This window comes from Lissotriton vulgaris, chromosome 2_1 (assembly GCF_964263255.1).
Source record: "Lissotriton vulgaris chromosome 2_1, aLisVul1.2, whole genome shotgun sequence".
Classification (NCBI taxonomy): Eukaryota; Metazoa; Chordata; class Amphibia; order Caudata; family Salamandridae; genus Lissotriton; species Lissotriton vulgaris.
This window is the reverse complement of record NC_141687.1, coordinates 1,259,030,191-1,259,053,595: the sequence shown is the minus strand read 5'-3', so window position 1 is coordinate 1,259,053,595 and position 23,405 is coordinate 1,259,030,191. Positions and strand designations below refer to the sequence as shown.

The window sequence follows — 23,405 nt, the reverse complement described above, 5'->3', positions numbered from 1 at the left end:
GAACCAGATGTGGATCTTGGTGAGGGTGTTGTTCAGGTGTAAGATGTCAGCATGAGTTTTAATCTTGTAATAGATTTGGGTGTCATCGGCATAGAGGTTGTAGTTGATGGCTGTTTTTTTAAGAATGAGGATGAGGGTTCCATAAAGAGGTTAAAGAGGGAGGGAGAGAGAATAGATCCTTGGGGCACTTCAAGGGAGACAGGAGTGGGGTTAGAAAGACAGTTTTGATGTTTGATTTGCTGAGTTCGGTGTTGTAGGTAGGAGACAAACCATTTGTAGGCCTTACCATTAAGGCCGAAACAGGTCCTAAGCCCATTAAGTAGGGCTGAATGGTTGACTGTATCAAATGCTGCAGAGAGATCAAGGAGAATAAAAAGGCATGTCTCTATTATCAGGTAAGTGGTGGATGTCATTGACGACATTGAGCATTGCCGTTTTGGTGCTGGAGCCTTTCCTGAAGCCTGATTGAAAGGGGTTGAGTAGTTTGAAGTTTTCGATGTGTTTGTCTAGTTGTAGGAGGACACATTTTTCAAGGACTTTTGAGAGAAGGGGGAGGTTAGTGATGGGACAGAGATTGTTTAGGTCATTGGGGTTAGCATTGGGGTTCTTGATTATGGGAGAGATTTGTAAAGAACCTCAATCACAAAATAAAAGGACGCAATTGTGACGTAATTAAACAGATAGAACCATTTTATTCATCTTGGAAACTTAAGACAGTTTTAATGTTAGTGAATGTTGCCTCGGTCTCCTGATGAAGGCATCCCAGCTGAAACATGTGTATTGTGTTAACCTACCACCAGCCTTCTCCTTTTATTTCAACCATTCATGCTTTGGATCCACCTTGCTTCTAATTGTTTCAATGTCAATTGTATTTGCAATGCGTAAGTGTTAGAATTAGGGGTCTCTAGTTGGCAGAGGTGGACACCTTTGACCAAATAGGGACCCTTACCTCTAGTCAGGGTAAAGGGGCACACACTGTTGATAACCCCTGCTCACCCCCTAGGTAGCTTGGCACGAGCAGACAGGCTTATCCCCAAGGCAATGCATAAAGTATTTTGCACCAACACCCACAATAATACTGTGAAACACCACAAAGGGACACCACACAGGTAGTTATCAAAAATAGATTCTTTATCTAAAAAATTAGGCAAGACAAAATATCAAATGCAAAGCCAAAATACACACTGATCTCTTGTAGTCAAACAAAAACGATGTCTGTAGTGTTTTCTTAATTTATAGTTCACTTCTCTTGCAAAAAGCACAGTCCCAGCAAAGAGGTGGCCTCATTTCAAAATGATATGGCAGTCTCTGTGTCCTGGTACTGCAGCGAGTATGGTAATGCTGCGTGATTCTAAAACGGGACTCTAAACTTTGCTTAAGCCCCCACTGCCCCGAACAATGGAATACCGCTGCCCGTCCAAACCCATCAACCGGCGTCCCACTCAGTCCACCGGCATTGCACTCAGCAAGCACTGCGGTAGACGCGCACTGCCGAACGGGGATCGGGACCAGTTACCTGTGAGGCGGGTGCAGGGCAGTCCTGCGGCTCAATGGGGCTTCCCTGCAGGGCAGGCTCCCTCTCCGTAGTACTTCCCGGCCTTCGGTGTCGGACCGCTGATTCCCGCGACAGCAGCTCCCTCGAAGGTGGGGCACAAGCGGTGGGCCGTCACAAGCGCTGGGCCACTCCCAGCGCGGCACTGCAGGCGAGCCCCTTGACCACGTGACTCTTCTCTCTGTGGGGCCCAATCAGAGCGTGGCTCCCTCAGTCGAGCCTCCTGCGATGCACCAGTGACGCCGCGGCTTCCCCAATCGAGCCTCCCGCAATGAGCCAATGACAGCACAGCCTCTCTAATGACGACAGCGGACCCGGGGCCGATGGCGGTGGGTTTCTCAGGCTGTCCTTTGTCCCGAGAAGCGGCGGTGACTCGTAAACCTGGATTTTCAGGTGCAGCTGTCCCCTCACAGGGTGCAGGTTACAGGAAGGCCGCCCACGACGTTACCAAGTTGCTCGGGGGAACACTAACGAAGGAGGCCCAGCAGTCCTACGGCCGGCATCAGTTGTGTGCCGATGAGCACACCGATCCTCCCACACGGCAGGCAGTTAGTAATAAAGCACAGGCGGGGAATAAAGACGTTTCTTACAGCGTCTTGGTTCTTCTAGGGAACCTTTTTAACCCTGTGTTCCAGGAACAGGAGGCCAGCTCTTCTCTGGCCCTTGGAGACTCTAAGCAGACACAGCACACAGCAAAGTCTTGGTTGCAAGCAGGTGGGGGAAGCACAGCACACAGCAAAGTCCACTTCTTCTCTCCTTTAGTTGAATCAGCAAAACAGCAGGTCAGCCCCAGAGCACACAGCAAGGGCAATCTTCCTTAGTTTCTACAGGCTGTTCTTCTTCCGGCAGAGGTTCCTCTTGATTGTAGAAGTCTGACTTTCAAGGGGTCTCTGTCCTACTTTTATACCCCTAAAGTCTTTGTTCTTCATGTGCTGGATGTTCTGGACCCAGTTCAAACCAGTCCTGGGGTCACTCTGCCAGTGCACAACTCCTTCTTTTGAGAGAGGGGGACAGGGTCGTCAAATGCCCTGCAGGAGGTGGAGCCAGTCCTTTGTGGAGCCAGGCACAACACAACTCAGCTACAGGGATTTCCCCACCCACCTCTCTAAATGCAGATGGGCCTATTCAGCCTAGGGCTACACACCCAGACTCCTGGAGCCAAGACACCTCATCAGTCCCTGTCACTCCCCAAAGCCAGACAGTCAATCCACAACCAGGCAGAGTCACACAGGAAAGTTTGAACAGACAAATAGCAGCTTTCTAAAAGTGTCATTTCTAAACGCAGGATTTAAAAATCATCTTCGCAAAAAGATGTGTTATTAAATTCTGAATTCAAGGGTACCAGACTCCATGTCTCCATCTTGTTCCTATGGGAAGATAGGCTGGTATTGATGCTTGGTTTTCTGCACCCTGACATTCGAAAAGCGCCAGCTAAAAGCTTCTGAGCAAAAATTTGGGCCCTGGGAATTATTCTTTTTCAAGTTAAGCACTGCCCAGTCCACGCCTCTTAGTTGACACTCAGGTCTGCACTAGGAAAGAAGAGCTTCTCCATCTTAGATATATGAGTGAGGGGCACTGTGAGATTGTTTGTAGAAGGAAAAACAGCCTGAAGCCTTGCCCTGCCAGAGGATTCCAAACTCCTAAAAAAGACTCTTAAGTCAGAAGTTAAAAATCTTGACTGAGTGAAGGCACCAAAAGTATCTGGTTAATGAGAGGCATTCGCTGGGTTCAAACGTAAAAATTTCTTTCTCTGAGCTTTTCCCGCAAAGACCAACAGCTTCACTGGGATCTCATCCAACATGTATCTGACATTGTGGATTTCTCTCAGAATAGAGCTTGCCTAGACTCAATGAAGGATTTAGAGTTCCAATTTTGCGACTAGAGAGCCCAATTTAGGTTTTTGAAGTATTCCCCATCAGCTTGGTTGAGGACTTAGCATCTGCCAAATTTAAAAATGACTACCAAGCTGTTGGTCATTTCAAAAGCATTGGCACAAACCACTTTTTTGATGCTATTTTAAGTTTGACGCACAACTCTGTCAACATGTCATAGCTGACCGTCAAACTTATTATTTTTATTTTCAAAATGAAAATCTCGAAATTGAAGTTTCTTTTTGAAAAAAACCAAAACAAAAACATATGCTCCCCTCACTATGGGAGCTCCATCCCATGTCAAAGGAAGCATTGAGCAGTTTTCTGTGCACCTTACCTCCAGGGGTTCCCTGAAAACTAACCTATATGTCCGTCCATCTAAATCACATGGGCAGATGTAAAGGTCACCTTCCAACTGCCCTTACAGTGTTGGGCTATCAGAGGAGTGCAACTATGGTGAAGACAGAGTAGTCTCTGCCATGGTTACTTCAAAGTTTTGTCCGCATTTAAATTGGGCGGGCGGACCAATATTTATGTGGTAAGGATACTCCATCACAACAGCGATGGAGCATCCTTAGCACCAACATATAAATCAAGCCCTAAGTCCCAAGGCAAAACCTCCAACTGGGTCCAACCTGATTGGTGTATCCGACCTGCGCTCCGCCATGGTTGATCTGAAATCATGCCTAGGTCTTGATCTACTATGAATATGACCATTTGACTAGCATTGCTGTTTAGTGTTTTCTTGCACAATTTTTTTTAATTCATCTTATATAATTCATATCTCCAATCCCCCTTATTTTATATATTTTTGGTATCATTTTGTTAACTAAATAATTCTCACTTTTTAAAAATTGGATTGGGATTTTTATTATGATCTGGTTTTGACTTTTAATCTATTTTGGTACTTCTAAATGCTCTATACATTTTCTTCAGTTAAGGCTGACTGCTCTAAACCATAGCTACTAGGGATTACGCTCAGGTTTAAACTACTGAAACCTTTAACTGGACCTGGCAAAATAGTGACCTTATTAGTTGTGGTGGACTGCCATCCACTCCAATTAATAATTCACTTAATCATATCTCCAAAACTGGAACTCAGCTGTCACAGCTAAGGCTCAGTATGAGGAGGCTTAAGGATTGTACTTTCTGATGACTAGGGACGAGGACAACAATGGTGTCTCCTCTCTCTCAGAGTTCCTCCAAGGTGTTACCCTGAGGGCATCAACCTTTAATGCATGTGTCCTTAGGTATGGGGGAACAAAAATGATTGCCAAAAAAAAAAAACACAGTTACCCTCTAAGAGGTACAGAGGTAAAATGTTGGAGATGTAAACTGCACAGTATGTCATGGATTTTCATCCCTACATATCCCGTTCTCTCACGTTGCCAAATTAAGTACACTTATTCATTGAGATCGGAACTTCCCATGCGTATGCCTTCTGACTTTGATATTAGACAACTGTAGGAAGCTGGCTCCGTATATACTATACCAAAGTAAGGTACAGTGTGCACAGAGTTCAGGGGATCCCCAGCGGTATAGTAGAGGCTAAATTAGATAATCACTAACAGCTCTCTTTGTGGTAGTGTGGTCGAGCAGTTAGACTTATCAGGAGGGGGTGATAAACATTTAATTTATAAACTCACTCAAGGCTGATGGCACACCCTCAGAGACAGAATCCAGCCCAATTAGGTAAGTATAAAAAGGTTTACTTATGTTTTATTTCTAGAACCAGGAAGGAGTTGGCACAGGTAAGTATATGCTGCTTTCAAACACAAAACTTTAGAAGAATATGCAATTGTGGTTAAAATTGAAATTGTTACAGGTTTGTATTTGCTTTTAAAACAGTTAAAACACATTGGAATTACTTTAGAGTACTTTTAGATACATTTTTATTTACTTTTACTACTCGGGTGTTGTGTCTAGATACCACACCATGGGTCTTCCAAAACACAGGTAAGTACGACATTTTTAGATCAAAGAAAGTTACTCTGGATTTTCATGCAAAAAGTCAGTTTAACACCCATTTTTTGGAACAAAAATCATACCATTGGTTCCTATGGGAGAAAATAGCTTTTTAGGGTTAGAACCAAGGGTCCCCAAGGATGTACGACATTACAACGCATGCTTTTACATCGCATGCTTTTACAACGCAGGTTTTACAACGCATACCATTACAACGCATAGTGCTTTGGGGCGCTGGATAGTGAATAGTTTAATTTACTATTCCAACTCCAGTCCCAGTGGATAGTAGGGAAGGTGTTGGACAGTAAATTAAACCTATTCCCTATCCTAGAGCGCCCCCCAGCGCAATGCGTTGTAATGGTTTGCGTTGTAAAAGTTGCGTCGTAAAGGCACTGCGTGGTAAAAGTTGCATTGTAAGTGATGTTTCCCGTCCCCAAGGTTCAAGAATGCACTTGAAGTGCACCACCAGCGGCTCTAGGGTGGCCGGATGCAGAGTGCAGAGGCCCATAGTTGTTATTGTTATTGTTATTGTTATTTTTGATTTGTAGCGCGCTCAATCACCTACAGGCCTCTAAGCGCTCGGGAATCGATGGTAGACAACAACTTTGACAGTACAGAGGGCGTCCACTAGCCTACGTGGCTCACAGGGCTCTCCTGAACAACAGCGTTTTCAGCCCCTTTCTGAAACGTAGGAGGTTTCCTTCCTTTCGTAGTGGCTCAGGTAGTGTGTTCCATAAATGAGGAACCAGCACCGAAAAGGCTCTACCGCCCTTGGTGGCAAGTTTGTACCGAGGGCAGACTAATAGCTGAGAGTCTGAGGACCTAGGAGCTCTCTTTGGGCTATACATTGCCAGGCGATCTTTGATGTACGCAGGTGCCATGCCATAGATGGCTTTATGGGCGATGCACAGATTTTTAAATTCCACTCGCTCCTTAATAGGGAGCCAGTGGAGGCTTTGTAGCAGGGGGGAAGCTTTAGTGTGTCTTGGCTGTCTGAAGATAAGACGAGCGGCATCATTCATCACCACCTGTAGCCTATTTATCAAGGTTTTTGGTAGGCCAAGGTAGAGGGCATTTCCATAATCTATGCGTGAAATCACAGTAGCTGCGACGATGGAACGTAGCATAGATTGGGAAATGATAGGCACTAATTTCCGTAGCTGTCGGATGATATTAGTACAGCTGCCCACCACTGAAGAGATTTGGCTGACCATAGAGAGGTCACAATCCAGTTTGATCCCCAGGCTCTTCACGTTCAAACTGGGTTTTGGGGCTGGACCTAACTCTGCGGGCCAGTAGAGGTCACACCATGGTGAGGTGGTAGATGAAATAACCAAGACCTCAGTCTTATCTGGATTGATTTTTAGGAGGTTTCCTGTCATCCACTGGACCGTGTGTCTCAAGATATTCTGAGTGTGGAGTTGGGCGGTGTTTGTATTGTCAACACTCAGCAGCAGCTGCGTGTCATCTGCGTAGTTATATACTGTGCAGCCCATACTCGCCAGGGAGGCAATCAGAGGCTGCAGATATAAGTTAAACAGCAGTGGGGATAGGGCCGAGCCCTGAGGTACCCCACATTCTATTTCTCCCACTGCGGAGATTTCTTCTCCGAGTTGTATTCTTTGTGTCCTTCCTGACAGAAAGGACTGCAACCACTCGAAAGCCCGGCCTTTGATGCCAAAGTCACTCAGCCTTTCCAGTAGCAACGCATGACTGACGGTATCGAACGCCGCTGAAAGGTCTAATAAAATCAGGGCGCTCGGTTTTTTACCGTCAGCCAAGCCTCTCAATTCATCCTTTCCATTCATAGTTAGCCAAAAGGGCTAGGGGGCACCTTGGCTGGAGGCTGCTCACTGGCTGGCCACTTAGGAGCCAAAGTCTAGGGTTAAGGGCAGGACAAAGGGGGCCTTAATTTGGCACCAAGTCCACGCCTCCAGTGGTGCAGGGGTGGCTGGTTGCAGGGTGCTTACCTGGGGTCAGGAGTCCAATGCAATCCGATAGAGGATGCCATTTTGGGATTTTGGCTGCAGGCTTGTTCCAAGAAGTCTTCTGGGAGGAACCAACAGCTGGGCAGGGAGGTCGGAGAGCTCGGAGGTAGGTGCACCTATGGTCCTTTCTCCAGGGCGCATGGTGGTCGGAGGCAAGGGTGCCTTTTGATGTTGTATTTCACCTTACTAGGCCACTCGCAGTTGGGGGGTCTCCGTGCAGAGGCTGCAAGCAACGTCAGGGTTTGGAGCGCTGGAGGATCTCGCTGGGACCAGTCGAACACTTGGACTCGGGCCGTAGACTACAGGTGCAGTGGTGGTTCCAGGCATTGAGTTTCTTCGTCCACAGCAGGCTCACAGTCTTTCTTTGGAGTTTCTTTGAAACAGACCTGTTGCTCACACGAGATCCGGTCTGTGTTGAAGGCTATCAGTAGTCCCTGGGGTTCTGAAGATCGCTAGCTGCAGGACAAGTTGACTTTTGGCGCTGGATCTCTGGAAACTGCAGACGGGATGGTAGGGCTGGGGCCAAGTCAGTTCTTCTCTACAGTTTCCTCTGCTGTGTAACTTCTTCCATCCTTCTTCATCATAGGTTGCAGAAATCTTGGGAGGAAAGGTTCAGGGTGCCCCCAAGCACTAACTTTAGGGGCTATGCAGGGGTGTGCAGGTTATGACTAATAGGTCCTTTCCTTGGGGTGAATACAACCCCTATTATGCCACCCTCCAGTGGGAGGGGGACATGAGCCTCAATCTATTTGGCTGTGTCCTCTCATCTTTAAGATGGAGGGGACCGAGATGTGTGCTTCACCTTGTTTTCCCCACCTGAGGGATGAGGTTGGCAAAGGTGGGCACACCTCTCCTCCTCACTTGGAATTCTCGCAGATTCTCCCACCCAATTTGGGGTTAAGAGCCAGTTGCTGGGGGCAGCAAAAGGCAAGGTCAGCTAACAAAGTTGGCAGGCCATTGAAGCTTCACCTTCGTGGACCTAGCCCCTCTTGGGGGAGGAGGCATGACACCCCTGCCCAGGATGGGCTTTGTTTCTGGACCCAGAATACAGAGTTCCTCCACCAAGGGGTCCAGACACCTGTCTGATAGTGGCTAATGGATATTAGCCATTCAGGAATCACAACAAGGCTGGTTGTTTTTCAGGGGGCATCTCTAAGATGCCCTTTAAGTGCTTTTTACATTAAATCTCACACTGGCATCACTATGGGTTTAAAGTGCTGAGAGGTTTGCTACCAAATTTCCCAGGTTTAAGTAAAGCTATTATGGTGCTGTGGAGTTTGTAATTACCAAATCCCAGACCATATACTCTTTATTGCTTTACTGCACTTACAATGTCTAAGAATGGATTTAGACACTGTAGGAGTGCAGTGCTTAGGCAACTGTACCCTCACTTGTGGTCTAGTGCACATTGCTAGAGGGGTGACTTACCTAGGCCACAGGCAGTGGATTGCAGGCATGGCACACAGGCATGCATGCCATGCTGACTTTTCTATGCACCAACACATGCAGCCTGCAATGTAAGGTGCAGGGTCCCTGAGGGTGTCAGAATAGATGCTGCAGCCCTGGTCACAGTGCCCTTAGTAGCCATGGTACCTTTTACAAGGGACATACCTGTGCCCAGAGTTTGTCCAATTGTGGGTAAAAAGCTACAGTTTTGGGAAAGAACACAGGCCCTGGGAACCTGATTGGCAGGGACCCGGGGCTCATCATGTCAAAGTGCATCAAGCGTCAGCCAAAAAGTGGGAACTTAGTGCTACAGAAACCCACTTTCCTACAGCAACTATTTGAAGTAACAATTATCTAAATTAGTTACATTATTTTTTTTAAATATTGGAAAACCCAAGCTCACGTTTCTGCTCTTCATTATTGACAGATCCTTCATATGACACAGGAAGAAGATCAGGATGGAGTAATAACATGACCTCTGCAGTCCCTAAAGGTAAGTCAGCAATTGCACAAAAAGATGCATTCCTATCTTCAAAAAACACATTTTTCTCACATTTCTGTGGTGGAAAGTCCAGAAATGTGTGTGGATTCACAAAATTCCACTCAGCCTGCATTCTCCAAAGTCTTCTGAGAAAATTGGTACCCGCTAGAGGCAAGGGCCCAAAACCTATTGAGGCGACTTCAAAAATACCTATCACAAAACAACCTGGTTTTGCAAGGGGGGTCCCATGAATTATTTGCCTCGGGCTCGGCAGCCATCTATGGAAACCTACCAAACCCACCCATTTCTAAAAAGTAGACACCCTGGGGAGTCGAGCAAGGTATGGCTTGTATGGAACCCCCAACATTTACCTACCCAGAATTCCCTGCAAACCTCACATTTAGCTGAAAAATTTCCTTTTTTTCTCAAATTTCTGTGTGGGAAATTTATGGAATCTGCGTGGATCCACAAATTTCCTTCTACACAGCATTCCCCTAGGTCTTGGATGGAACCTCACTTGCGTAGGTGGGTCAAGGAACCAAATCCTATTGAGGTGACTTCAACATTATCTATTACTATGCAACCTGGTTTTGCAAGGGGGGTCCCATGAGTTTTTGGACCCTGACTCGGCGGTCACCTAGGGAAACCTACCAAACCCACGCATTTCTGAAAACTAGACACCTGGGGAAGTCCAGAAAGTTATGGCTTGCGTTGGTCTCCCAACATTTCGCTATCCAGAATCCCCTGCAAACCTCATATTTTGTTGAAAAAATCTATCTTTTCTAATATTTTTGTGTGAGAAAGTTGTAGGATCACTGGGCAGACACAAATTTCCTACCACCCAGAATTCCCCCAGGTCTCCCGATAAAAATGGTACCTCACTTGGGTGGGTAGGCATAGTGGCTGCAATAGGAAATGGCCCAAATTACCTATAACAAAACCACCTGGTTTGGGGGGGCACCTGGGGTTTTGGCCTGGGGCTAGACTGAGGTATGGCTTGCGTGGATCCCCCAACGTTTCCCTACTCAGAATCCCCGGCAAACCTGAAATCTTGCTGAAAAAAACACATTTTCCACATATTTTTGTGTGGAATCACCGTGGCGGCACAAATGTCCTACCTCACAGCGTTCGCCTTAGTGTCCTGAGTAAAATGATACCTCACTTGTGTGGGTGTCAAATGCAGAATTAGCTAAAAACATATTTTTTAAAAATTGCATTGCTTAGAATTCTTGGTTCTATACCATTAGTCCCTATGTTTTGGGCTCTTCCCAGTCACAGGCTGTTGCCCCACCCACACAAGTGAGGTATCATTTTACTCGCGAGACTGAGGGGAACGCTGTGGGGTAAGACATTTGTGACAGCACTGTGATTCCACCCAAAAATATGTGGAAAATGTGTTTTTTACAGCAAAATTTTAGGTTTGCAGGGCATTCTGGGTAGTAAAACGTTGGGGGATCCACACAAGCCATATTTTGCTGGACTCCCTGGGTGTTTAGTTTTCAGAAATGTGTGGGTTTGGTAGGTTTCCCAAGAAAGGCACGAGCATGGGCCAAAACTCAGATGACACCCCTTGCAAAACCAGGTTGTTTTGTGATAGATCATTTTGATGTCTCCTCAATATGTTTTGGGCCCTTGCCTGTCGCAAGTAATTGACCCACCCACGCGAGTGAGGTATCATTTTTATCGGTAGACTTAGAGGAACGCTGGGTACTAGGAAATTTGTGGATCCATATAGATTCCAGAACTTTCCCACACAAAAATTGGAGAAAAAAGCGATTTTTTAAAGCTACATTTGAGGTGCGCAGGACATTTTGGGTAGGAAAACGTTGGGGGATACATGCAAGCCATACCTTGCTGGACTTCCCCGGGTGTCTAGTTTTCAGAAATGTATGGGTTTGGTAGTTTTCCGAGATGGCCACTGAGCCCGGGGCCAAAAACCCAGGTGACCACCCTTGCAAAACCAGGTTGTTTTGTGATAGTTCATTTTGATGTTTCCTCAATACGTTTTGGGCCCTTGCCTGTCACGGATACTGGACCCACCCACACAAGTGAGGTACCATTTTCATTGGAAGACCTGGGGAATGCTGGGTTGTAGGAAATTTGTGGATCCACATAGATTCCAGAACTTACCTACACAGAAATTTGAGAAAAAAAGTGATTTTTTTCATAAAAATTTGAGGTTTGCAGGGAATTCTGGGCAGAGAAACATTGGGGGTCCACGTAAGCCATACCCTCCTGGACTCCCCTGGGTCACTAGTTTTCAGAAATGTATGAGTTTGGTAGCTTTCCCTAAATGGCCGCCAAGCCCGGGACCAAAAACTCATGTAACCCCCCTTGCAAAATCAGTTCATTTTCGGATACATAGGGGGCATCTGAGTTTTTGGTCCCGAGTTGGCATACATCTAGAGAAACCTACCAACCCACACATTTCTGAAATCTAGACACCCGGGGGAGTCTAGTGAGATATGGCATGCGTGGATCCTCCAACGTTTTCCTACCCAGAATGCCCTGCAAACCTCAAATTTAGCTGACAAAATCACTTTTTTCTCAAATTTCTGCGTGGGAAAGTTCTGGAATCCAAGTAGATCCACAAATTTCCTATAGCCCAGCTTTCCCCCTGGTCTCCCAATAAAAATGATACCTCACTCGTATGGGTGGGTCAAGTACCCGCGAAAAACAAGGGCCCAAAACGTTTTAAGGAGACAATACCTCTCCCATCTGTTTTGGTGCTCGGGGGGCTGAGATAGCCCCACGAGCACCAAAACAATGAAACAAACTAAGTTTCAGTTTCATTTTCATTGCAATGATGACACTACACCATGCGTGCCATCGACATTCCAATGAAAATGTGAATTGGCCTTGGGAGATTGGGAAAGCTCTTCCCCAACCTCCTGAGGCCAATAAAAAAAAGTGAAATCCCTCTGCTGTCTGCAGCAGAGGGATTTCATGCCCCTGTCCTCATGATGGAACCATTCCGTCATGAGCACCGAAGGGGTTAAATGACTTCAATTTCAGTATTCTAGCTTCTGGTCTGACATTATTCAATCCTCTGTAATGTTCTGATATGGTTAGCACTCTGCGTTATATAATTAACAGACAGAAGCATTCAATTTCAACAGTATTACTCTCGTAATGTCCAGCTAATCACAAAAGATAAGATCAGAGTATGCAAATAGTGCAAACATGACTTGCCTCCTCAACTAAGTACCCCACACTCAATTTAAAAAAACTTTAATCGGTTTTAAGAAAAAAACATAAGTTGCACAACACCAATGAAAATATAAAAACATGTATTTCATGACAATAAAGTATAATAAAGACTCCAATAAAATAGAGAAAATATATATATATATCAGGGTCAGCAATAAAATAGGGGGAAATAGCAGACGGCCAGTAATCGGGTGTGCAAATACATAGGTGGTGGTTGATTGGCTGCCTACTGATGTTGGGAGTTTATTAGTTTTCCATATCATTTCTAGATCTCAGTGAGGATTTCAAATAGCCTGCTACGAATGCATTCTGGTTTCAACATTTGTAGATAAAAGAGAGCTGGGCGGACCTGTGTAAAAATTCAGCTTTTTTAAAAGGGCAGTTAAAAAAAAAAAGCGAGGTACTTCATAAAATCTACAGAAAAACATGAAGTGCAGCAGGTCCTGTGCAGACACTCCGTCGCAGCCACAGGATGCTAGCACTTGGCCTCTGCAACGCCCTTTTGGAACAGCAAGTAAAAAGTGAAAGTAATCCAAGCGAAACCTGGTTAATAAAACCCGCTCATGGGTCTACAAAGGCCACAGAAGATATGATTCAATAGATGGCATAGTTTTTAGTATCACAAATTTACAGACGCTCGGTTTAGACAGTTCTATCCCATCTCTATCGAGCCTTTTAATAGAAGTAAAAGACTTCTTTACAAATTCCACATTACCAACGGTAACAAGATCAGGCTTTAAAAAAAGGTCAGGACGCCCCAGCTCTTCAAAACATCCCTTCAGATACTTTAACCATGGAATGCGTAACATATATTCAAGACTCACAACTTCTCTCAGGATCTGGTGATTAAGAACTACGTCTTTGTTTAGCCAAATTTTCAGCCAGAACAACAGAGGGCACAAGGTCAAGATATCACAAATAAATGTTAACCCTGTTTCCTCGTGAACCACCAAATTTGAGGAACCTCTAGGCACCCCAAGAAGTTGTTTAAAAAAATTATTCTCCACCACCTGGAGAGCGTCAATTGCAGCATAGCTCCATAGTTCGCTCCCGTAACTGGCAATAGCAACACTTTTAGCCGGGTATAATTTCAACAAGGCCGCAATTGGGCGCTTACCCATTTTTGCGGCAAAGTTGAAAATAGCTGCATTTGCCCTTATGACCTCCCCCTTTTTCCTCTGGATAAGGGCCCCCCAGTTCAAGTGATCATCTAGTAAAACACACAGAGATGAGACTGTCGGGGTCAAAGGCACTTTCTCGTCAGCAACTTTGAAGGGGTACTGCTTCTTGGGTCGTATCCCGACCTGCATAATGTAGGATTTAGAGTTAATAATGGCTAAGTCACGATCGACCATGAAGCTCCTAAAGGTGTCAAGTAGCGTCTGGAGGATCGCATCGTCCACGTATAGCAGGGCGGGCAGTACTCGCCGCCCAACATATGGAAAGTCCACCCCTGTTTCTACCAAAGCCTTTTCCAGGTCATTAATGTATAGATTAAAATGAAATGGGGCCAGGATACATCCCTGCCATACTCCCCTTTCAATTTTAAAATCCTTGCAAACCCCAAGATCCTGGGCAAATCTGATATTGGCCTTGGTGTCCCTGTGCAGGTCCCCCAGGAAGTCTACCAGGCCAGCCTCCACCCCCATTGCCCTCATGGATTTCCACAGTTTACCCCGGTTGACACAGTCAAAGACAGAGGAAAGATCCATGAAGGCCATGTAGATCGCACCTTGGCGGGCATCCGTGTACTTCCCCAGGATCATGCATAAGTTGAGGCATTGGGCTAGGGTAGAATGCCTTGGGCGAATCCCATATTGTATGTATGCGATAATCTTGTTCTCTTCTGCCCAGGAGGCTAGTCTACTCAATAAAACCCCACCCTCAACCTTTACCACGGAATCAATGAGAGAGATCGGTCTATAGCACAAAGTACTATTATGATCGTCCCTTCTTGAAAACTGGTACAATGGTTGAGGTACCCCAAGATTCCAGACATCTGGCCATAACCGCAGCGTTTAACTCAGCGACCAGAACTGGGGCCCAAAATAAAGGGTTAGATTTAAAAAGATCAGGCGGAATGCCATCTGAGCCAGGGGCCTTGTTACATGACAGCCCTAAGATACCTTTCACCACCTCTTTCTGTATGAATGTTACAAGGGTATTAGTAAGGACTCTTGGTTGTGCTTGTTGGAGATCTGTAGCACTTTTAAAAATAGTTTTGAAGTGAGACACCCATTCATCTTCTGTTATATTGGTGCCTAGTTCTTCAGCCCCAACCTTCTCAAATAGCGGTTGATTAATAATGTCCAAGAACTTGGAGCTACTACCTAAAGTACCTGGCTCCAGTAATTCACGCCATGTTGCTTCCTTAAGTTCCAATAACAAAAACAAAAGGAGATACCCTTGAAATCCACTTGGGACAGGGTGAGATATTTAAAAATAGAAAAAGTTCCTCCACTAGACACACAGGGGCATATTACCAACGTTTAGCGATATTTACCGCTAACGATGCTTAGCAACAAATTTTTTAACGCTAAGCATCGCCGGAAATTATCGCAGAGATAACTTGCTATTAGCAAGGTTTATCTCAGTAGTGATAAAAATCCTCACGCTAACTGCCAATTGAGAGATTATCACTGGAAAACCAACAATAATCTCTCGAAGTTTGGCGTTAGCTTGATGATAGGGGCTCACAAACTTAGCCATGATATCCACCTTCCATAGGATATCATGGCTAAGTCAGGAAAATACCAGGTGTAAAAAAAGCAGTGCTAACCGCGGTTAGCGCTGCTTTTTTATCACTAACAGGGTTAGCGAAATCCTTGATAATAGGAGAAATGTCGCTTAACAACATTTCTCCTATTATTTTTCTCTGGAACGCCCCCTTTGCATCTCATTAGAGATGCAAGGGGAAGCGTAGAGAAAAAGGGTGCTAACATGCGAATTTGCGTGTTAGCGCCCTGTTGCTGATAGGGAGATCATTTTATCTCCGCTTTCTTGGCTTATAAAGCCAAAAAAGCGGAGATAAATCCCTTGATAATATGCCCCACAATGTCGCTCTTAACATTATTCTAATTAGAAAACATGCACACAGCCTATAAAGTCAAAAAATTGCAAATTGAAATCAAACCAAAGTACGTCAGTAGAGCCAACAATAATTAAACAAATTAAAAAGAAAACAAAAATTACGTTAAAATACAAACATTTATTATAAAAAAGAAGGATTAGCCTCCACAGATTAAAAACAACGTACAATTCCTATACAGAAAACTAAACAGTCGACGCAGAGTTTCGGTGATTTAATCGATGTGACACCATCTTCAGGACGGTTTTCGATAAAGAAAATATTTGAATTATTTACAAGCTCTACAAAATACTGACATACATATATATACAATTTTTCCATTCCAAATGTATTCCAATTACATGCCTAGATTGCCATTTAGCTATATCTTCAAAAGATAATACACTTTACTAATATTCCCCTACATCAAATAAACATTTTTTGCGATACCTCCAGCACAAAATTCCATCACAAATAATAATTTTATTCGCCAAACATGTTTTAAACAATCACTGTTCACATAGGTCCATAACATTTCTGCTCATTTCAAAGAACTCCATTTGACATACTTCCTTAATATGAACTTAAAAACATAAAATTACATACCTCTAGTCTTTGCATAGAGACTAGTATTAAATTTTACACTTTAAAAAGCAACAATTCGGCTTTATAATTCGCACTGTTGCCGGTTTCCAGTGTTGTTGGATAAAACACCCTATCAGAAACATAAAACCAACCACTTGTATCAACATATACAGATATATACAGATATAATCATATTGTTTCATGGATACATCTCATGTTCCACATATAATATCACATAACTTTTAGGTTAAAAATCGATGCACATTGAGAGCTGTGTATTGGATGGCCACCATATTGCATTAACTCCAGAATAACGCTTTGCAGCTCAATAAACAAAGATACATAACTAATGTTAATCCTCACATAAATCTCCTTCAATTCACCAATGACTCAACGGTCACGTGTGTGAAAATCAAAAAAGTATTTCTTACTGATAACTTACTGGGGCGTGTCCAAAATTTCTTGTTTCTTGAGTTTTTTTTCTTCTAGCAGTTATATATGCGTAGAAGATTATCTTGAGACATCACTGTGTCTTGACCACTTTTTTCCCGCTAATTAAGGGTCTGGAAAGATAATGGTAGGACTCATTAGTATTACTCTCTGTCTGCTCATTAGGCACACCAAACTCAAAGCCTGTCTCCTTCTTTTAAGCCTTAGTTGTCATGATAGACTATATTTATTCATTGGGAGGGTCCGATGTAATGATTTTCTCCTATCTCTTATTAGTAAACGTGTTTATTATTCTATACTTTTATGGCACTGCACAAGACCACATTTGTGACATACTACGAGTTCTTAACATACCGGTAAAAATACATTATTATCACTATGTATCAATCTTTATCCTTAGTTTCCCCTGATAACTAACTTGTTTTTATATAAAAAATGCCCAGAGGGTACTCACTAAGTGGTATAGATTTTTATGACAACAAAACTACTCTCATCATCAAACATTATCTTGTATTTAACTTTCTCGCCTCGTTTGTGCACAGTCTTAAGCATAGCTTCTGTTTTGTTCGTACAGCCGCTTCACTAATGCAGAGATTAACCTCTATATATGTGGCTCATTTTCTTTACTCGCGACATTGCCTTTTAAAACATTCGACTTGTTTACCAAAGTTTCAAAAAAATGTGGCCGGGACAGTTCCCTGTGCGCACTGGTATCTCCAAATACTCCCAATATAATTACGGCACCTCTTCTATTCGGCTTTCAGGCAATCATTTTTCAGATCCTATTTGTTAACTAACAAACTAACGGCAGGAACAGATGGAATATAGTGGGGGGGACACAGTATACGTGCCTACCTTTAGACAGATTAACGGCCTCCCTGCCTCCAAAAAGCACAGCTTCCGGGTCGGGATATGGAACACTCCCCGATCCCGGTCTGTTTATAAGGAAATGTCTCCGGGGTCATGGGTTAAACATCGATTATTTTAAACTATGCTTATTTCTTCTGCCACAATGTTTAAAATTACAATTTCTCCTACACATTTTATATCCTTTACCTGACTTTTATTAACCTAATGTTAGGCAATAATCATTTCGTTTATATAGCCGATATTCATTAATGTCATATGATCTATGGTTTCCTCCATATTTAAACGTGACAGCTTGACCGTTTGTAATATTGTCCGTTTTCAAAATGTTTGAATAATAATGTCTACAGGGTCATATATTTTATTTCTTCTGTATATCAATGCGATATTACTTTTCTCAGCAGTTTTGGTTATTAGCATATTCTTTATTACCATGCTTTCGATATTCTTTTATGGTGGTTTTTATTAAAGATATAAACATTATAACCCCTCCACACATGTGGTGTTTGATGTACACCGTCTTAAATTGGGATGATATTTGTCATCTACACTAGAGTCTGCCAGGTTTGTTTACATTATCACGACATCAAACACACAAAGCTTGATGTCGGCCATCTTGGAATGGGACAATTTTGGAATGAGATGATTAGCCTCATCAGCGAATCTTTTAATTGAAATTTTATACATTCCAGATACTAAAATGAAAACTGCCGCATTGTTAGATCTATCCAAACAGCATATTTATTTCCCTGGTTGATGCCACTACAGTTACTACAATTCGAGTGTCAACCAAGCCACTATCAGTGTTATTGTGCATTGCTTCTCCACTCATTGCCAAATCTTAAGATTTTTTTATTTATAAATAAAAATTGTATGTAAGTCATTTTTTGGATGAGGTGCTACTACCCTGGTATAGTTTTAGCTGTTCCTCAATAAACATATTTTAGGCATCAATTTATATTATCAATAAAAATGATCAATTTGATTCTACACTCTACTAGTCCTCTAGTTAATAGTTGATGAGGCTAATCGTCTCATTCCAAAATTGTCCCATTCCAAGATGGCCGACATCAAGCTTTGTGTGTTTGATGTCGTGATAATGTAAACAAACCTGGCAGACTCTAGAGTAGATGACAAATATCATCCCAATTTAAGACGGTGGACATCAAACACCACATGTGTGGAGGGGTTATAATGCTTATATGTTTAATAAAAAACACCTTAAAAGAACATCGAAAACATGGTTAAAAAGAATATGCTAATAACCAAAACTGCAGAGGAAAGTAATATCGCATTGATATACAGAAGAAATAAAATATATGACCCTGTAGATGTTATTATTCAAACATATTGAAAACGGACAATATTACAAAGGGTCAAGCTGTCGCGTTTAAAGATTGAGGAAACCATAGATCATATTACCTTAATGAATATCGGCTATATAAACAAAATGATTATTGCCTAACATTAGGTTAATAAAAGTCAGGTAAAGGATATAAAATGTATAGGAGAAATAGTAATTTTAAACATTGTGGCAGAAGAAATAGGCGTAGTTTTAAATAATAGATGTTTAACCTATGACCCTGGAGACATTTCCTTATAAACAGACCGGGATCGGGGAGTGTTCCATATCCCGACCCGGAAGCTGTGCATTTTGGAGGCAGTGAGGCCGTTAATATGTCTAAAGGTAGGCACGTATACTGTGTCCCTCCGCTATATTCCATCTGTTCCTGCCGTTAGTTTGTTAGTTAACAAATAGGATCCAAAAAATGATGGCCTGAAAGCTGTATAGCAGGTGTGCCGTAATTATCCTGGGAGTATTTGGAGATACCAGTGTGCGCGGAGAACTGACCCGGCCACATTTTTTCAAACTTTGGTAAACCAGTCGAGTGTTTTAAAAGGCAATGAGTAAAGAAAATGCATCACATATATACAGGTTAATCTCTGCATTAGTGAAGCGGCTGTATGAACAAAACAGAGGCTATGCTTAAGACTGTGCACAAACGAGGCAAAAAAGAAGGTTAAATACAAGATAATGTTTGATGATGAGAGTAGTTTTGTTGTCATAAAAAGCTATACCACTTAGTGAGTACACTCTGGGCATTTTTTATATAAAAACAAGTTAGTGATCAGGGGACACTAAGGATAAAGATTGATACATAGTGATAATAATGTACTAGTACCAGTATGTTAAGAACTGGTATTATATCAAAAATATGGTCATGTGCAGGACCATAAAAGTATAGAATAATAAATACGTTTACTAATAAGAGATAGTAGAAAAACATTACATCGGACCCTCCAAATGAATAAATATAGTCTATCATGACAACTTAGGCTTAAAAGAAGGAGACAGGCTTTTGAGTTTGGTGTGCCTAATAAGCAGAGATATAGTAATACTAATGAGTCCTACCATTATCTTTGCAGACCCTTAATTAGCGAAAAAAAGTGGTCAAGACACAGTGATGTCTCAAAAAATCTTCTAAGCATATATAACTGCTAGAAGACAAAAAATCAAGAAACAAGAAATTTTGGGCACACCCCAGTAACTTATCAGTAAGAAATACTTTTTTGATTTTCACACATGTGACCGTTGATTCATTGGTGAATTGAAGGAGATATATGTGAGGATTAACATTAGTTATGTATCTTTGTTTATTCAGCTGCAAAGCGTTATTCTGGAGTTAATGCAATATGGGGGCCATCCAATACACAGCTCTCTTTTTTTTGGGGGGATAATTTTTATAAGCATCACAGGAAGCATCAGTGTATAAACGAGAATAAATAGATTGAGTGAAGAAACAGTAAAGATATCTAAACATAAACAGAATTGACATTAAATCATTAATACATTCTGATACAGTCCAATCGAGTTAGATACGAGTATCGGTGCAGGCATACGACATAAAAACAGAATTTATCTGCTAAATAGACAAAAAAAATAATAAGTACATTTCAGCTAATAAATGACCCCCAGATCTTATCGAATTTAGCTAAAGACTTATTGCCCCTCAGCCTGGCCAGAGCAAGTTCCATACCGTGAATCTCATTAAGCAGTGACCACCATTCCATGATGTGTGGAGGGTTAGGAGAGATCCAGGCACGAGCAATTATAAGTTTGGCGCATGATAGCATAATAGTAATTAAGGCTCTATGTGGAGTGTTCGGAATATTAACATCTAGCAGGACTAACGCTGGGCCTAAAGACAATGTACACCGTATCTTCTGTTTCATTATATTCTCAAAAGACATCCAGAATTCTGTTATCCTAGGGCAGGTATAAAGCAAGTGTCTGCTGCAGCTAGGGCACATTTGGGGCATTTAGATCGGTCACTGTATATGCTGTTTGAAGCCCATTTAGATATTCTTTCTGGGGTGTGTTAGAGCATACAAGTTGTTTTGAATTGCTGCAATCTTAGGCTTGACGAGAGAACAGCATTATTAATATTGCTTAAAGATGTATTAATCACCGCCGGAGTAATATTACTCCCCAGCATCCTGTTCCATTTCTCCACCAGAGTACTACAATCAGTGTCTCTATATGTGTTAAGACATTTATAGCAGCAACTAATCAGTGACTTATTTTTCTGAGAGTAAAGGCTATCCCATATATGAGAATCAGAGACATTCTGAAGTTTCATTTTTTCGAATCAGAAAGTCATATATTTGCATGTACTTGAACCTCAAGGAATCTGATACATTATAAAGTATTTTAAGAGTTTCAAAGCTCAAGAGCCCTTGTGCACCATACAAATCCCCGAGTGTTTTTACTCCATGCGCCTGCCAGATATTAGTAGCTCCGTCGCTAAATATTCCCAGCAATCCGGGATTTCTCCATAAAATCAATTTAGAATGAAAAAAGGTCACATTGCAGAAAACCTGTACATTACACCAGATTTTAACCAGGTCTCTGGCGGGCTTAAATCAAACCCTTTTGAAATAGTTAGGGTCATTGATCCTCCACAAAAACAAATTAGCATCTGTGTTAAGCATAAACGTGAAAAAATAAGGTATATTATCTACACCATCCGAGTTAATTAAGTGTCGAAGGCGTCCTACAACGTAGCCCAAAAATACAGCTTGAAGTCCGGGAAGTTTAGCCCTCCTTTGTCTAGAGCCCTTTTTAAAAGAGACATAGATCTACGGGCTTTGCGATAACCTCAGATAAAGCTACTGAAGATTCCGTCCAAATTTCTAAAAAAATAATTACACAGTGCCAAAGGAATAAAACGAAATAAATAAAGAAATTTAGGTAATATTATCATTCAGATCAGTATGGTTCTGCCAATGATATTTAGAGGAAGTTTATGCCATGTTTTTAAAAGAGTTATAGTAGTTTTGACCAAGCAATCATAGTTTATTTTAATTATGTCTTTAGTTTTAGCAGATAGCTGAACCCCTAAATACGTTGCCATCTGGCATTGTCCAATAGTGGCCCTCTCCGGTTTATGATTAGCAATTGTTTGAGTTTTATTTATATTCAATTTGTATCCAGAAACTTACCCGAACCTGCTAGCTTCAGCCGTAATGCCCTGCATTGCTTTTACAATGTCAGTACAATAAATAGCTATATCATCAGCATACTCTGTAAGTTTTAGAGTATGCGGACCGAACTTAAAGGGGATAATACCAAGTTGTAACTGTAATGCATGGAGGAATGGTTCTATTGATAAGGCAAATAAAAGAGGTGACAGGGGACACCCCTGATGGGTTCCTCGGGTAATGGAAAAGGAAGCTGATGATAAACCTGCATAATTAATTTTAGCAATAGGGTTGTCATATAATGATTGCGTCCAATTCAAAAATGTACCATTAAAGCCAAAACCAGCCATCACTAGCCACAGGTAAACCCACCCAACTAGGTCAAAAGCCTTCTCTGCATCTAGCATAATCATACCGAGTGGGGCAGATTCCTTTTCCGCATTGTCGAAGGCTGTAACGGCCATGTTGATATGTGCTGTAGTGTCCCTACCCATTACAAAACCATGTTGGTATGGGCTGACTATTTTGGGTATATAAGGTGCTAGACGAGTGGCCAACACCTTTGCAAATACTTTGGCATCCGTGTTGACCAACAAAATAGGGCGGTACGAGCCGCAATCATTTGGTGGTTTCCCCTTTTTTTTATAAAAAAACAATTTTACCCTATTCCAGGAGTCTGGGGCTTTCCCACTATCCCCAATATGACTAATAACTTGATGAAAAAGGGGTATGAGCTCCTCAGCACATAGCTTATATATATCTATAGGGATTGTATCTTCGCCGGGCGCTTTCCCAGACGGCAAGTAAGAAATCGCCTGTCTGATCTCAAGTTGGCTGATGAGATAGGAAAGTTGTTCTAACTCCAGGGAGTCGGGTTTTTCAAGAAAATAATCTAGGTAATTCTGAATAGATGCAACTGTCGGATGAGCTTCAGGAGTATATAATTTTTTATAGATATTTGCAAAATGCTCTAGTATTTGCGCTGGTTGATCAAGTATAACGTTATTAGGACTCCTCAAGTTTTTAATCAGAGTATTCGCTCTTTCGTCAGCTATTTTGTAGGTTAGTAACTTCCGACTTTGTCTTCGCTCTCATATTGTGTCACCTGGAATTTGTGTAATTTTATGCTGCTTTTTTCCCAGAAGATAGTTTTTAAAGCCGACTTCATCTGCCCTAAACGTAATTCCAGTTCCATTGTGTTGGCAGCATGAAGGCGGAGAGCCTCCGCCAATAGCAATTCAGTTGACAGTATATCATTAATCAAAACTTTATCTTTTTTACGGCGCTCAGAATTTTGGTGGAAAAGAAATTGCTGCATGAACCCCCAGATGCTTGCCTTACAAGAATCCCATACCATAAGGCAGGTCGTAGAATTAAGGTTAAGCTCGATAAAATCTGTGATATGCGACTTAAGTTGTGAGATAAATAAGGTATTAGTAAA

The 23,405-nt window shown here is 42.3% G+C and overlaps 1 protein-coding gene across 3 annotated transcripts in view; it reads left to right on the top strand.

Annotated features, from left to right (window-relative positions):
- Positions 1-23,405, top strand: part of FLI1 (Fli-1 proto-oncogene, ETS transcription factor) — a 1,144,904-nt gene that overhangs the window by 1,083,866 nt on the left and 37,633 nt on the right. For all 3 annotated transcript variants that reach the window (XM_086956984.1, XM_086956982.1, XM_086956983.1), the window contains one exon: positions 9,250-9,315. In XM_086956984.1, coding sequence (XP_086813110.1) covers positions 9,250-9,315 — 66 coding nt within the window. The remainder of the gene's footprint in view (positions 1-9,249; positions 9,316-23,405) is intronic.